Below are 11,964 nucleotides of genomic sequence, written 5' to 3'. Positions count from 1 at the left end.
GCGTGGGTCCTGAGACCAGCATCTGTCCGGGCACCGCGAGTGGGAGGTGTGGGTCCTGAGACCAGCATCTGTCCTGGCACCGCGAGTGGGAGGCGCGTGCACCCCCCTGCCCCATGTGTGCCTTGGGGCAAAGCCAGGTGCTTGAGGTGTTGGATGGTGCTGCCCTCAGGTTGGAGCTGATGATCCAGGCACAGCCTAGCAAGTCCTGTTTCATACAGGGCCTATTAATACGCTTTCTATTTTTTGCTGTGCTCAGTTTTAGAGTTTTTTTCCAAATAAGGTTCAAATAGTTTTGCCTTTTAAGGGAAGGAAACAAAGACAGAGCTTCTTAATTATTTTCAGTAATTATTTTCAATAATATCCTGTGAATACAGGATGTCCTCTTAAGTTTTCAGAAAAAAGGTTCACATTACTGTTTTTTTCTTCTTCCCTTGAAACCCCATCAAATTTGCAGCTGGCCAGTTCGGCCTCCCTGGAAGGGAAGGGGCAGCTGAAGTTCACCTCCGGTCGGTGGAGTCCTCACCACGCTGGCACCCAGGTGGCCACCGCGAGCGACACGACTGTCCGAGGGTGGGACACGCGGAGCATGAGGTCAGTGATGGCCGAGACCCGCGGACTCGCCCCTCTCCACGGGTGGTCCCGGCCCCGCAGAGGCGCCCCTCTCCGTCCGCGAGCGCGCGGGCCCGACCCCGCAGATGCGCCCCTCTCCACCGGCAGTCCTGACTCCACAGAGGCGCCCCTCTCCATCCGCGAGCGTGCGGGCCCGACCCTGCAAAGGCGCCCCTCTCCATGGGCGGTCCGGACCCCGCAGACGCGCCCCTCTCCACGGGTGGGCCGACCCCACAGATGCGCCCCTCTCCGTCCGCGAGCGTGCGGGCCTGACCCCGCAAAGGCGCCCCTCTCCATGGGCGGTTCCCACCCCCCAGACGCACCCCTCTCCATGGGCGGTCCGGACCCCGCAGAGGCGCCCCTCTCCACGGGCGGTCCGGACCCTGCAGACGCGCCCCTCTCCACGGGCGGTCCCGACCCCGCAGACGCGCCCCTCTCCACGGGCGGGCCGACCCCACAGATGCGCCCCTCTCCGTCCGCGAGCGCGCGGGCCTGACCCCGCAAAGGCGCCCCTCTCCATGGGCGGTCCGGACCCCGCAGAGGCGCCCCTCTCTGTGCAAGAGGGGCGGTTCCGACTCAGAGGTACCTGGGGCACCTGGCTTGTCTGTCTTCACCTCGTTTTTCTGCAGGAAGGCATGCATCGCGTTTTGTTTCTCTGCCCTGGCTTGAGCCCGCGGCCCCGTGGTGGGGGGACAGCATTCCTCACTGGCTTGTTTACTGCTCCGTGTGGCTGCCCCTTGAGTGAGTGCTGGCCATTCGTAGTGAGAATCAGGAGTGGGTTTCAAAACACCTCACCCAGGAGAGGGGAACCACCGGACTCTCGGTCGCTGGGATTGGCGAGCCCAGGTGGGCAGGTGCAGCCCCACGTGAAGTTTGTGGACTTGTCTGTGACAGTTTCTGGGCCTTTAAGATCCGCCCCTCTCGGGGAAGCGCAGTTTGTCCTGTAAGTCATTATGCTCAGCAGCCAGCTCTTCTAATGGAACAAATAAGAGCGATTTTTCTGTTCCAGGTGTGGTTTGATAGGCAAAGGAGTGATGGTGTGCACATCTGTTGCCGTGGCAACGGGAGCCGTGCAATCGCTCTTAAGATACAGTTTACCCCTCAGCATGCCGTAATTTATCACCGAGCTACAGAGATGGACATCACCAAGTAATGTCTGCTGCCTTCAAGGGGGGGCACAACTTTAAATTTAGGTCTGCGGCCCCTCTGAAAACTCAGCGGCTAATAAATTAATCAGTTGCCACTTCCTCAGGGTGTGTGTGTCTGCACGAGGGGTGTGTGGTTTTGCTGCCCGAAGCTGGGAGCAGGGGGCGCCGAGCCCGAGGAGAGCCGTTTCTGCGAGTCCCGGGGCCATCTTTCCCTGTGTTTGCATTGTTCTTTAAAGGATGTGAGGAATTTCAGTATCTCAAGACAGGACGTTACGGCCCCCACACAAAGACAGCAGGCGTGCCTCTATGTGGCGGCACCTTCCTTTGCCTGGTTCTTTCCCCCGGATGATTCCTTGCTGACTGTTATTTCTCCTTTTGCAAACAGCTTTGGTTTTTATTTAGCCAGGGTGCTTTTAATGTTGCTTCTGGAACGTGTTGTGCTTTTGTGTTGAAATCACTGCCCCCAGGGAACGCAGAACACCCTTGGCTGATGCTCCGTGCGCGTGTGACTATCCGCCCAGCGCCCCACGACCTGCCAGGGCTTTAGTTCTGTACAGTTGCCCATTTCACTTGGAAGGTCTTCCTTCCAGTTTGGGGTGTCTTCTTTTAGGAAGAGGTAAGGATATTGGAAAAGCACAGGATATAAACACCATTTCAAGATATAAAGTGCTTTAGGGTGAGGAAGGCCAGCATGGGAGACGATGGAAGGGAGTGAGTTTACTCACCTCGAGCGTGGAGGAACGTGCACTCGGCATGATTGTCAGATGCGTAGGGTGATTACAGGCAGCTGGGCCATTGCTGGCTCACTGTGCGCACGGCAGCCAGGAAGCCTAGGGAGAGGGAGTGCTTGTAGGGGAGGCTGAGTCACACCCGGGGGAGGAAATGCACAGAGCAGCAGCGGCCTTGCCTCCCTGACCGGGCGCGGGACTTCTGGTTCCAGCCATTGCCCAGCCTCACTGGGTGACCTGCTCCGCTGTTTGGGTTTCTGACATCAGAAGGACGTAATTGACCGAACGTTCTAATTTCACACCTTTTGAGGAGCCGCTTGGAGCAGTGGAGGTCAAGGGTTCAGCTAGGGCTGTGCGCGCGTCTGTGTGTGCACGTGTGTGATGTGTGTACATGTGCCTCGTGTGCACGTGTGTGTGTGAGCACACACACCCTAAACAGCTGAGTGACTGATCGTAAAACCACCCTGCGTCTCCGTGTTGCACTGAGCCGTGGCGGAGTCGTGTTGGCACTGCGAGGTGCTGAGAAGGATGAAGGACAGCCCAGCCCCGTGACACACACTGTCCCCTTCATGGTTTGTATTGCTTTTCTAGCTTTCTCTTCCCTCCCTCCGTCCGTGTCTTCCGACTCCACCAGCATTGTCCTCCCAGCCTGCTGCAGACCGTTTGCTTTTCTCGCTCGGTGTCCTTCTGGAGCTGGGTCAGCTCTCCTGCCTTGGCCCCACTCCTCATGCTGTCACAGTCCTGCTGACTTGCTCTCTTCCCGAGGGGCCAGGTCATGTTTGGGACAGTTAGGAGCCAGCATCGCCTCCACAGCTGCGGGATCACAGATGTGCTCCCAGAGAAGCCTCGGCCTGGGCCCCCCTGGGAGAGGCCCCGAGGGGAGCATCCCCAGGCCCCTTAGCACCCGAGCTGTGCCATCGCACGGGGGAGCCCCAGCTTGCACGGCCGTGGCGGGCCGAGTGGTCCCCCAAGGCCGGCACTCGATGGGGAACAGGAGACGGGGCCAGTCTGCAGCATGGAGTCATCATGACCCGCTCCCTTCCCTTGTGCTCCCCTCTCTTTCTCCCCAGCCAGATATACTGCATAGAGAACGCCCACGGGCAGCTGGTGCGGGACCTGGACTTCAACCCCAACAAGCAGTACTACCTAGCCAGCTGTGGGGACGACTGCAAGGTGAAGTTCTGGGACACCCGAAATGTCACTGAGCCTGTGAAGACCCTGGAGGAGCACTCCCACTGGTACTGACTTCTCTGCACGGTCGGGGGGGGCTGTAATTTATTTGGCTAATTCTTTTCCCATTTGGAAAGGCACAAACCAGCTTAGTTTGTGCTGCTGTGAATCATTCAATCAACCCGGTTTTATTTTTCCTAAAGAAACACTTAATTCCAAATCCGAATGTTTGTGATTTATAAACATAGGAAAAGAAGAAAAACATTGCATTCTGTGTTCTCCTGAAATAGTGCTGGTTCAGATACGCAAAACCAGTGTGCACAGATAGTCGCTCGGCATTGTTTGCCGTGTTGGGGGCGGGAAACCGCCCCAATGCCCATCAGTAAGGGTGGGCTAGGTCTGTCTGTGATGCCCATGCAGTGGGGGTGCTGCTGTGGGTGAGGAGGAGACTAGCTCTGTGTGTGGGGCGGACAGTGCCCAAGAGCAGTTGTCGCTCCGGAAACATTATTTAGTGGTTACTGCCTGCCAGCTATTTAGTGCTGAAGTAGGTGAGAGATCCATTCCAGACCACTGTGCCTGGTATAAGCTAATTCTATTCCAGTGAGGCACGTGTGTATTTGTATGTGTAAGTGCATGCGTGTGTGTGCGATTGTGTGCCGGTGTGCTCGTGAGGGTGTGTGCACACGTGTGTGTGTGATTGTGTGCCTGTGTGCTCGTGAAGGTGTGTGCACGCTTGTGTGTGTGATTGCTTGTGTGCACGTGTGCTTGTGAGGATGTGTGCATGTTTGCACATGGGTGTGCACCTCTTCGTGTTAGCATATGTGCAGCAAAAGCTTGTGTGTGTGTGTGTATGTGGAAGAAACGTCTAGAAACTACTGCCAGGAGTCCTTGCTTAGGCCAGGGTGGGCACATTCCAGGAGAGTTGACTCTTTCTGGTCTGTGTTCCTAAATTCTTTGAATTACTTACTAGAAGGCATGTTTCTGCAGTCAGGACATTTATTTTTTTTTTCTTTTTTTTAAATTTAAATTCAGTTAATTAGCATATAACATATTATTGGTTTTGGAGGTAGAGGTTGCAATCAGGACATTTAAAAACCTGGCATGCTAGAGTACAGTTTTGCCAGATTCTGGAAGTTGCTGTGATGGCTTCTGTCCTCCCCGACCCTGTGTGCGGGCTGCCGGCACTCCGCTCGGCTCACTGAGCTCCCTGCGAGTGTGTGCCCTGGGCCCCATGGCCGCTGCTCGTGGACCTTGCCCTGGGGTTTGGCTCCATTGCCAGGTCATCTGTAATCTGTCCTTTGTAGTAGTTGTTGTGCAGTTGTTGCCGTTAGGACGTAGGAAGCCTGGCTGGCAGGGTGAGCAGCAAGCCCTCCTTTCCCTCCGAGGCTTGCGCTTCCATTTGGCCTCGTCTCTGCTGGCCGGGACATAGGAGAAGGTTGTAGGGAGACACGCAGTAAGCCCGGCCCTCTGCTGGGAACTCCTCACGTCAGACCATGCAGTCTGCAATCCACGGCCCAGCGACCCCGCTGTTACCCCGTCCAGGAAGGTCCGAGTAGAGCTAGAACTGCCTGCTTGCCTCCCAGGGTGTGGAGCATCCGGTACAACCACTCGCACGACCAGCTTGTCCTCACGGGCAGCAGTGACAGCAGGGTCATCCTGTCCAACATGGTGTCCATCTCCTCTGAGCCCTTCGGCCACCTGGTGGACGACGATGACCTGAGTGACCAGGAGGAGCGCCGTCCAGAGGAGAAGTAAGGGCGCACACTCTCGGTGGTATGGGGACTCCTTTCTCCCGGACCCCCACCCTCCCCCTGCAGTCAAGGCGGCTCACGTCAGGAGCATCCGGGTGTGTGGTCGGGGCAGCCTCTGCCACTGCCGGCTTGGGGCTCATGGTTCTGCAGGACACTGGCACCCGCCACATGGGCCTGGGAGTCGGGTTAGGTCAGCTCATGCCATCTTGTGTGGGTTCTGAAACGTGGACTGGTCCATGTCTGTCTGCTTTCTTGCTGAGCGCCATACAGGGGATTTTAAGGACTGTCACTAGTCTTTAAACCTTTGCTCGGGTAGTCATGAGGACTTGCTAGCCCCTGTGGGCGGCAGATTGTCATCAGTGTCCTCTCCTCAGGCTTGGGTTTGAGATGTGTGGTCCAGTCGTTGGCCGGTGGCCCTCACTGTGGTGGGGTGCAGACTCCAGGCCAGCACTGTCAGAGCCAAACATGGGCGTTCCCCAGCCCTCTTGCCCTAAGGTGCCGTAGGGAACATGGGAAACCTTGGGGGCGTCTCAACAGTCGTGCCTCTTGGTTGCAAATTCGCCAGTCCTAATTGCATCTGTTCAGGGGCTAGCTCTTCAAACCAGGGCTCATGCCCCCAAGAACAGTGGGGTCCCACTCCTGGTTAGTGCAGAGCAGGGGCGCCCCAGTCTAGGGCTCACGTCGGAGCCCCCGGCTGTGAGCGGAGTGCAGTTGCAGCTTCTGTGGGCGGGAGAAAGAAGTCGGGAGAGCCTGTGTCTTCTGTCAGTGACGTGGACTTTAAAAGGGGACATTTCTTGTGTTTCGAGTGGACTTTTTCTCGTGTGGGGGAGCTGCATGCCGAGGCTCACGGCTGCTGGATCCCAGGGAGGGCGGTCTGGAATAAGCCCCAGTTGACTTGATCAGTCAAGCCCAACGGTACAGCAGGGCTTGTCCTTCTGATTGAGGTTCTTTACTGTCCTGCTGCCTGAGTTCTCCCTCCATGTACCTGAGCTCGGCCCAACTTCACCTTTGAGAAGAGCTCTCCGTACTGGGGCCTTTTCCACAGCTGTCTGTTTTCTGTTCAAGCACGTGGGTGCACAGTTTGGAAACACGGTCCTGGTGGTTTTGGTGCAGTGACCTCCCGACCGCGGTGCCCTGGGCTTTGGCACTCCTCACCGGCCTCTCTGCATGCAGCCTCGTGGGGGCACAGCTGGTGCCCGTGTGGCTCACGGGGTGGGAAGGCCGGCTGATGCAGCGGCATCGACATTGGTGTCCTCACAGTCCTGCTCCCATGCTCTGTGCACGTGACTTACCAAACTCAGGAGAAGAGAATCCGCAAGAGGGTTTTCATGCGGCGTTGGTAACAGAGCCCCAGTTGGGCATGGCAGGTCCGCGTCACAGGAAGAGGATGGACCCAGAGCACTGGAGGCCAGGGTGGGACCCAGAGGGTGGGTGTCTTGTTGGGGAGAAGAGCGTCCTCAGAGAGTCTAGGAGCGTGGAGTGTAGAAATGGGAAGAGAAGTGCCAGAGGAGCCCATGCCCTTGGGGTGGGCTTGGGGTGTGGCCACTCAGAGTGGACGGTGTATGATGTCCTGTCCCAGTCGGCAGGCAAGTTCTGTGCTCTCCCGGCTCACGTGGTGTCACACGGGTGGCGCCATCGGGTCAGGGTTCCTGGAGAAGGAGAACGGTCGCTTCAGTTTGAAGGGAGGTGACACGGGAGCCCTGGCGGAGCGCGCTGTGAAGCCTGAGGCCAGGACCAGGGGCCCTTTCCTGCCGAGCCAGTGGGGCCTGCATGGCCCGGGCCAGCTCCACAGCTCTGCGCAGGGCAGGGCCACGCTGGCCGCCCCCAGGGTCCTTTCTGCTTCTCGTCACCCTTTCTTCAGCCCTCACGGGTGTTTGCGGTCACCGCCCCCTGAACCTCAGGGCCCCTGGCCGACTCACGGGCACCTGCTGGTCCCCAGCCAGAGAAGACAAGGTGTCACCCGGGGGTAGCGTGGCCGTCCTACGCCGCTGCAGGAGCTCCGCCCCTCCCGGCCGTGTGAGGGCGTCTGCCGCCCAGGCCTGGCTGCTGTCGGCCCTCCCGTCTTGCAGATGAGGGGAGCGAGGCCCCGGCCGCCGGCCCCGTGCAGGATGCCCCGCCGCCTGGCTCACGCGTGTCTCTGGTGCCTTGCAGGAGCCAGGAGCCCCCACGGGATGGCGTCATCGCGACCTATGAGGAGCACGAGGACAGTGTGTACGCCGCAGACTGGTCCTCCGCCGACCCCTGGCTCTTCGCCTCCCTGAGTTACGACGGGAGGCTCGTCATCAACAGGGTACCCCGGGCGCTGAAATACCATATATTGCTCTAGCCCCGTCCCGATCCGTCTTTTGGCAGATTCTCGAAAACGTGCAGCTCCTGGGAGGCACTTAGTTCTCCAGATAGACTCGTGTCTGGGAGAGCCGGCGCTGCCTGCCCCCGGAGCCCTTGCGCGTGACGAGCGGCTCCCACCAACAGCCGCTGACCCTGCCCGCAGTCTCCCCCGCCGATGACAGGACGTCGTCCTCCCTGGGGCGTGAGCCGTCCTGCTGCGGGTGGCTGTCTGCACGGCCACTGTTTGCTTTCCCCGGTCTCTGTCAGGGTTTTGGGAGTTTCATTAAAAAAAACAAAAAGAACAAAAAAACCCCACTTTGTTTCCATAATATTAACTCATTTTTCTCTTGAGATTAAATATAAAATAAAATAAGTAAGGCCATGCTACTCAGGCTCCTGGCTCGTTCCTTCAAGAACTCCGCCCCATGCGGCCTTCTCGCCTGCTCTCTGTGATGGTCTCTGTCCCTGCCCAGAAGGAGGGCCGATGGGTGGAAGGGCCCCCGCACCCCTGCATCCAGGCCCAGGCTGCGTGCAGGCCTGACCTGGCTGTGTGCGGACCGTGGCGTCTGGGCGACGGGCCTGGGGGCTGGCTGTGACAGTGACCAGCTGTCTCCCGTTGGCCTCGGGCGCCCCCCGGGTGCTGCTCTGTACTGCGTCCTGCTCACATGACGCTGATGGCAGGGGAGGTGCGACTCCTCGTCCCGGGAAGCTGCACGCATGCCCTCCGTCAGTGCACACTCGCACTTGTGAAATGCCATGTCATGGTACTGACCCCCACTCCTTGGTGATCCTGAGCACAGGGCATGTGGGCTCTTGCCTGGTTTTCCTCTGTGGGCCCAGGGGGAGAGGAGGACAGGTGGGATTTGGGGGGGGGACAGGTGGGCCTGGGGGGAGGGGAGGACAGGTGGACCCGGGGCAGGGAGGAAGATGTGTTTGCCGAGAACTCACCACGTGCCTCCCATGTGCCAGGCCGCAGGCATGGCAGAGAGCAAGGCACAGGTCAGTGCCTACTTGGAGTCTACACTGCTGCTGGGCAAGCCCTGTCCGCCAGTAGGTTGTGTATCGGTTCTGTTGGAGTAGAGATGTGGGCCTGATGCCAGGGGAGTACAGAGCAGGGCTGAGGAAGTGCTGTGGGGAGCAGGAGTGGGATGGGGGGATCTGACCCTGAACGAAGGGCCTGTCTGAGAAGGTGACTGTGGGAGAGCTGCAGCAAAGGGAGAGTGTATGCAAAGGCCCTGGGGTGCGGTGGGCCTGGCCCAACCGGGAGCACAAGAAGACTGGTAAGATGAGTGGTGAGAGAGGGCAGCGGGCGGCCCAGGACTGAGGACAGAAGCCATGGAGCAGAGGCAGGGGCTGGTGGCTTGGGACCATGGTGGAGGCTTCGCCTCTGCTTTTGTTACTGTTTGTTGCTTTGGTGACAGTCTGAATTTAGCGCATGCAGAGATTCCCAGTCTGCATACGGAACAGTTCATCACCCCCAAATCCCAGCTGCTCCTTGGTGGCCTCCCCTCCCGCAGCCCAGCCCTGGCAGCCTCAGTCTCTCAGGGGGTGTCCTGAGCAAGCGACCGAGGCGGGCACTTTGACTCAGCACAGTGCCCGTCGATTCGTCGATTCTTCCAGTCGCTGTGCGTGTTGTCTCCAGTGCGGGTGGCCACAAGCGGGGCCGCTGTGAGTCTTCACATCTGGGTGTTTGTGTAAACATCAATTTTCGTTTTGCCAGGCAGGCCTTGGCACATTATACCTGCAGTCAAAATCCCCCCCACCACCTGCTTTTGTCAATAAAGTTGTATTGGCACACAGCCACCCGTTCATGTACGTATGGTCCTGGGTGCTTTGCACGGTGGCGGAGCTCAGCAGCTGCAGCAGGGTCTGTGTGGTCGCCAAGCCGAGAATGTTTACCCTCTGACCTTGCCCAAGAGAGTGTGCCGACCCCTGCCTTAGCGTCCACTTGCAAGTGTGCTGCTGGGCCTGGGCTGCTTGTTCTGTCCACCATGCCCACCGGCCCCTGCAACGGCGGCCTCTCCCGGGTGTGTGGCAGTGGCTGGCGGTGGCTCTCACTTGTGCTTCCCGGGCGGCTAATGCTGAGGGATGATTGCGTACATACCATCTATATGCGTGTCCTTTCGGTGAAGCTCATTTTTTTTTTTTCTTTTAGAGAGGGAGAGACAGAGTGCATGAGCAGGAGGAGGAAGAGAGAATTTTTTTTTTTTTTTTTTAAGATTTTGTTTATTTATTTTAGAGAGGGAGAGGGAGGGAGAAAGAATCCCAAGCAGGCGGCTTCACAGCCAGCACAGAGTCTGACCCAGGGCTGGGTCTCACAACCCTGAGATCATGACCCGGGCCGACATGGAGAGTCGGATGCACCCCTAGCCCACTTTTTTTAGTTAAGTTGACCATTAATTATTGTGTGCTTAAGGACTAGAGATTGAGAGCTCTCCTGTGCTCCGAGGGCAAGTCCTTTGTCTGGCACGTGATGGGCAGGCACCTCCTCCCAGCTTTTATCTTTCCGTTCTCTTTGCTGCGTCTCCTGCAGAGCCCAGGCTTTGCGTTTGGTTGAGGTCCAGCTCACCCTTCCTTTTCTTCTGAAAGTTTCCTAGTTTTACATTTTACATTTGGATCTGATTCTTTTAAATAAGGCGTGAGGTTCTGCTTGCAGGTTTTTGTCCCGCAGAGATCTCCGAGTCTTTGGGCCCCTCTGTTAGGAGACTTCCCGCACTGACTTGCTTTGCTCCGTGTCTGAGGTCAGCTGGCCCCACGCATGTGGGGCGCTTTCTGGACTGTCCGGTGGCATCAGTCTCGGTGTCTGTCACCAGGGATTTCCGAAACCACCTGATGGATGCTTTCATGGGCTCTTCCCTCTCTGACTCCTCAGTGCTGTCCGGGCCACTGGTGCTCCCCTTCTCAGTGCCATAGCCATCGGACTGGGGCTTTGCTTCCCCTGCTCTGCTGCACCCCTCCAGGCCCGGGCCCGTGGTGGCAGGACACGGCTGCAGCCAGTGACCCTGCCAGGGACCACACCCTCTGGTCCGTCAGAGAGGAAGGGCCCCTTCCCCAGTCTCAGCTTCTGTATCCCCCAGTGGCTGCTGCTGTCCTTGCTGCCCCCACAAAATCACCGGGGGGGGGGCTGTTGGGATGCGAAGAAACAAGCCTTTGTTTACCTAAAACGACAGGAGATGCTCCACTGTGTGAAGTTCTTCAGCCAGAACTGGAAAGCCACCCTGCGTCCAGCAGTGGGCGCTGGGGGAGGAATGAGTGAAAAGGCTCACGGCCACGTCAGTTGTCCTGGGGCTGCCTCTCTCTGCACCTGGGCTCCTTGCTGCAGGTGCACTGCGGACATGCAGGTGGCAGCAGCTGAGGGCTGCTGAGAGGCCGGCGGACAGCGGAGATGCTGGAGGTGGGTGGTTTGGGGATGGGTCTGCAGGTGGGGCTGTGGAATCTGCTGACAGATGAGAAGTAGGTAGGAGGCAAGGAGAGGAACCGGGGAGGGCCCAGCTCTTGGTCAGAGTGACTAGGATGGTTGCAGGGTGGGGGATCAGGGAGGTGAGCAGCCGGGTTTGGGCTGTGAGTTTGAGATGCCTGTGAGACAGCCCAGTGGCCACATCAACCAGTATATTTGGATATTTGAGCTGAGCTCCAGGGAGAGGGCTGGGTGCATGGGGAGAGGAGGCATGGGCAGCCCCAGGCTGAGCACCACGGTGTCAGTGCTGGGAAGATCAGGGCTGAGCCCCAGCATGAAGCCGTGGGGGCAGGGACCTGCAGGGGAGAGAGCAGGGGCTCAGGGGGGAGGTAAGAGTGACCTGGTGCGTGGGGTGTTCTGGAAGCCAAGGGAAGCAAGGGTTTAGGAGGGGACCCGTCCGCCATCAGGTGTCACCTGGGCACTCGGGGGCAGAGCACATCAGCCTGGCAGAGTGGGGGTTGCTGGTGTACATGAGCTGCCGAGTCTGGAATGGGCTCAGCCTCGTCGTCTCTGGGGAGAATACCAGTCAATGCCCCAAAGCTGATCGTCTGTCTCAAGATCAAGTACTTGGTGGATACATGGATGGATACCTGAAATACCACTTAGGATACAACCTGAGTTTTCATGAAATTCGTGAAATAAATGCAAGGTCCTACTTACTTTCAGGTGCTGGAGCCACAGCTGGGCCCGTTGCAGAGACGGAGCGGGTTCTCGGGCATGGTGCCACCGTGCAGAGACGGAGCGGGTTCTCGGGCATGGTGCCGCCGTGCAGA

General features: G+C 58.3%; 1 protein-coding gene across 4 annotated transcripts in view; it reads left to right on the top strand.

The window, feature by feature from the left end:
• The window catches only part of EIPR1 (EARP complex and GARP complex interacting protein 1), a 130,698-nt gene extending 122,577 nt beyond the window's left edge, over positions 1-8,121 (top strand). For 3 of the 4 annotated variants that reach the window (XM_073896945.1, XM_073896944.1, XM_025867687.2), the window contains 4 exons: positions 455-591; positions 3,556-3,723; positions 5,239-5,406; positions 7,558-8,121. In XM_073896945.1, coding sequence (XP_073753046.1) covers positions 455-591; positions 3,556-3,723; positions 5,239-5,406; positions 7,558-7,732 — 648 coding nt within the window. In that variant the 3' untranslated portion in view covers positions 7,733-8,121. The remainder of the gene's footprint in view (positions 1-454; positions 592-3,555; positions 3,724-5,238; positions 5,407-7,557) is intronic. The other variant, XM_025867688.2, reaches the window with a different exon arrangement.
• Positions 8,122-11,964: the final 3,843 nt, after the last annotated feature.

Source organism: Callorhinus ursinus, unplaced genomic scaffold (assembly GCF_003265705.2).
Source record: "Callorhinus ursinus isolate GAN/ISIS: 27379988/994484 unplaced genomic scaffold, GSC_fseal_2.0 scaffold10, whole genome shotgun sequence".
NCBI classification, from domain to species: domain Eukaryota; kingdom Metazoa; phylum Chordata; class Mammalia; order Carnivora; family Otariidae; genus Callorhinus; species Callorhinus ursinus.
Note: the sequence above shows the minus strand (reverse complement) of the source record. Positions and strands in the feature narration are given on the sequence as shown.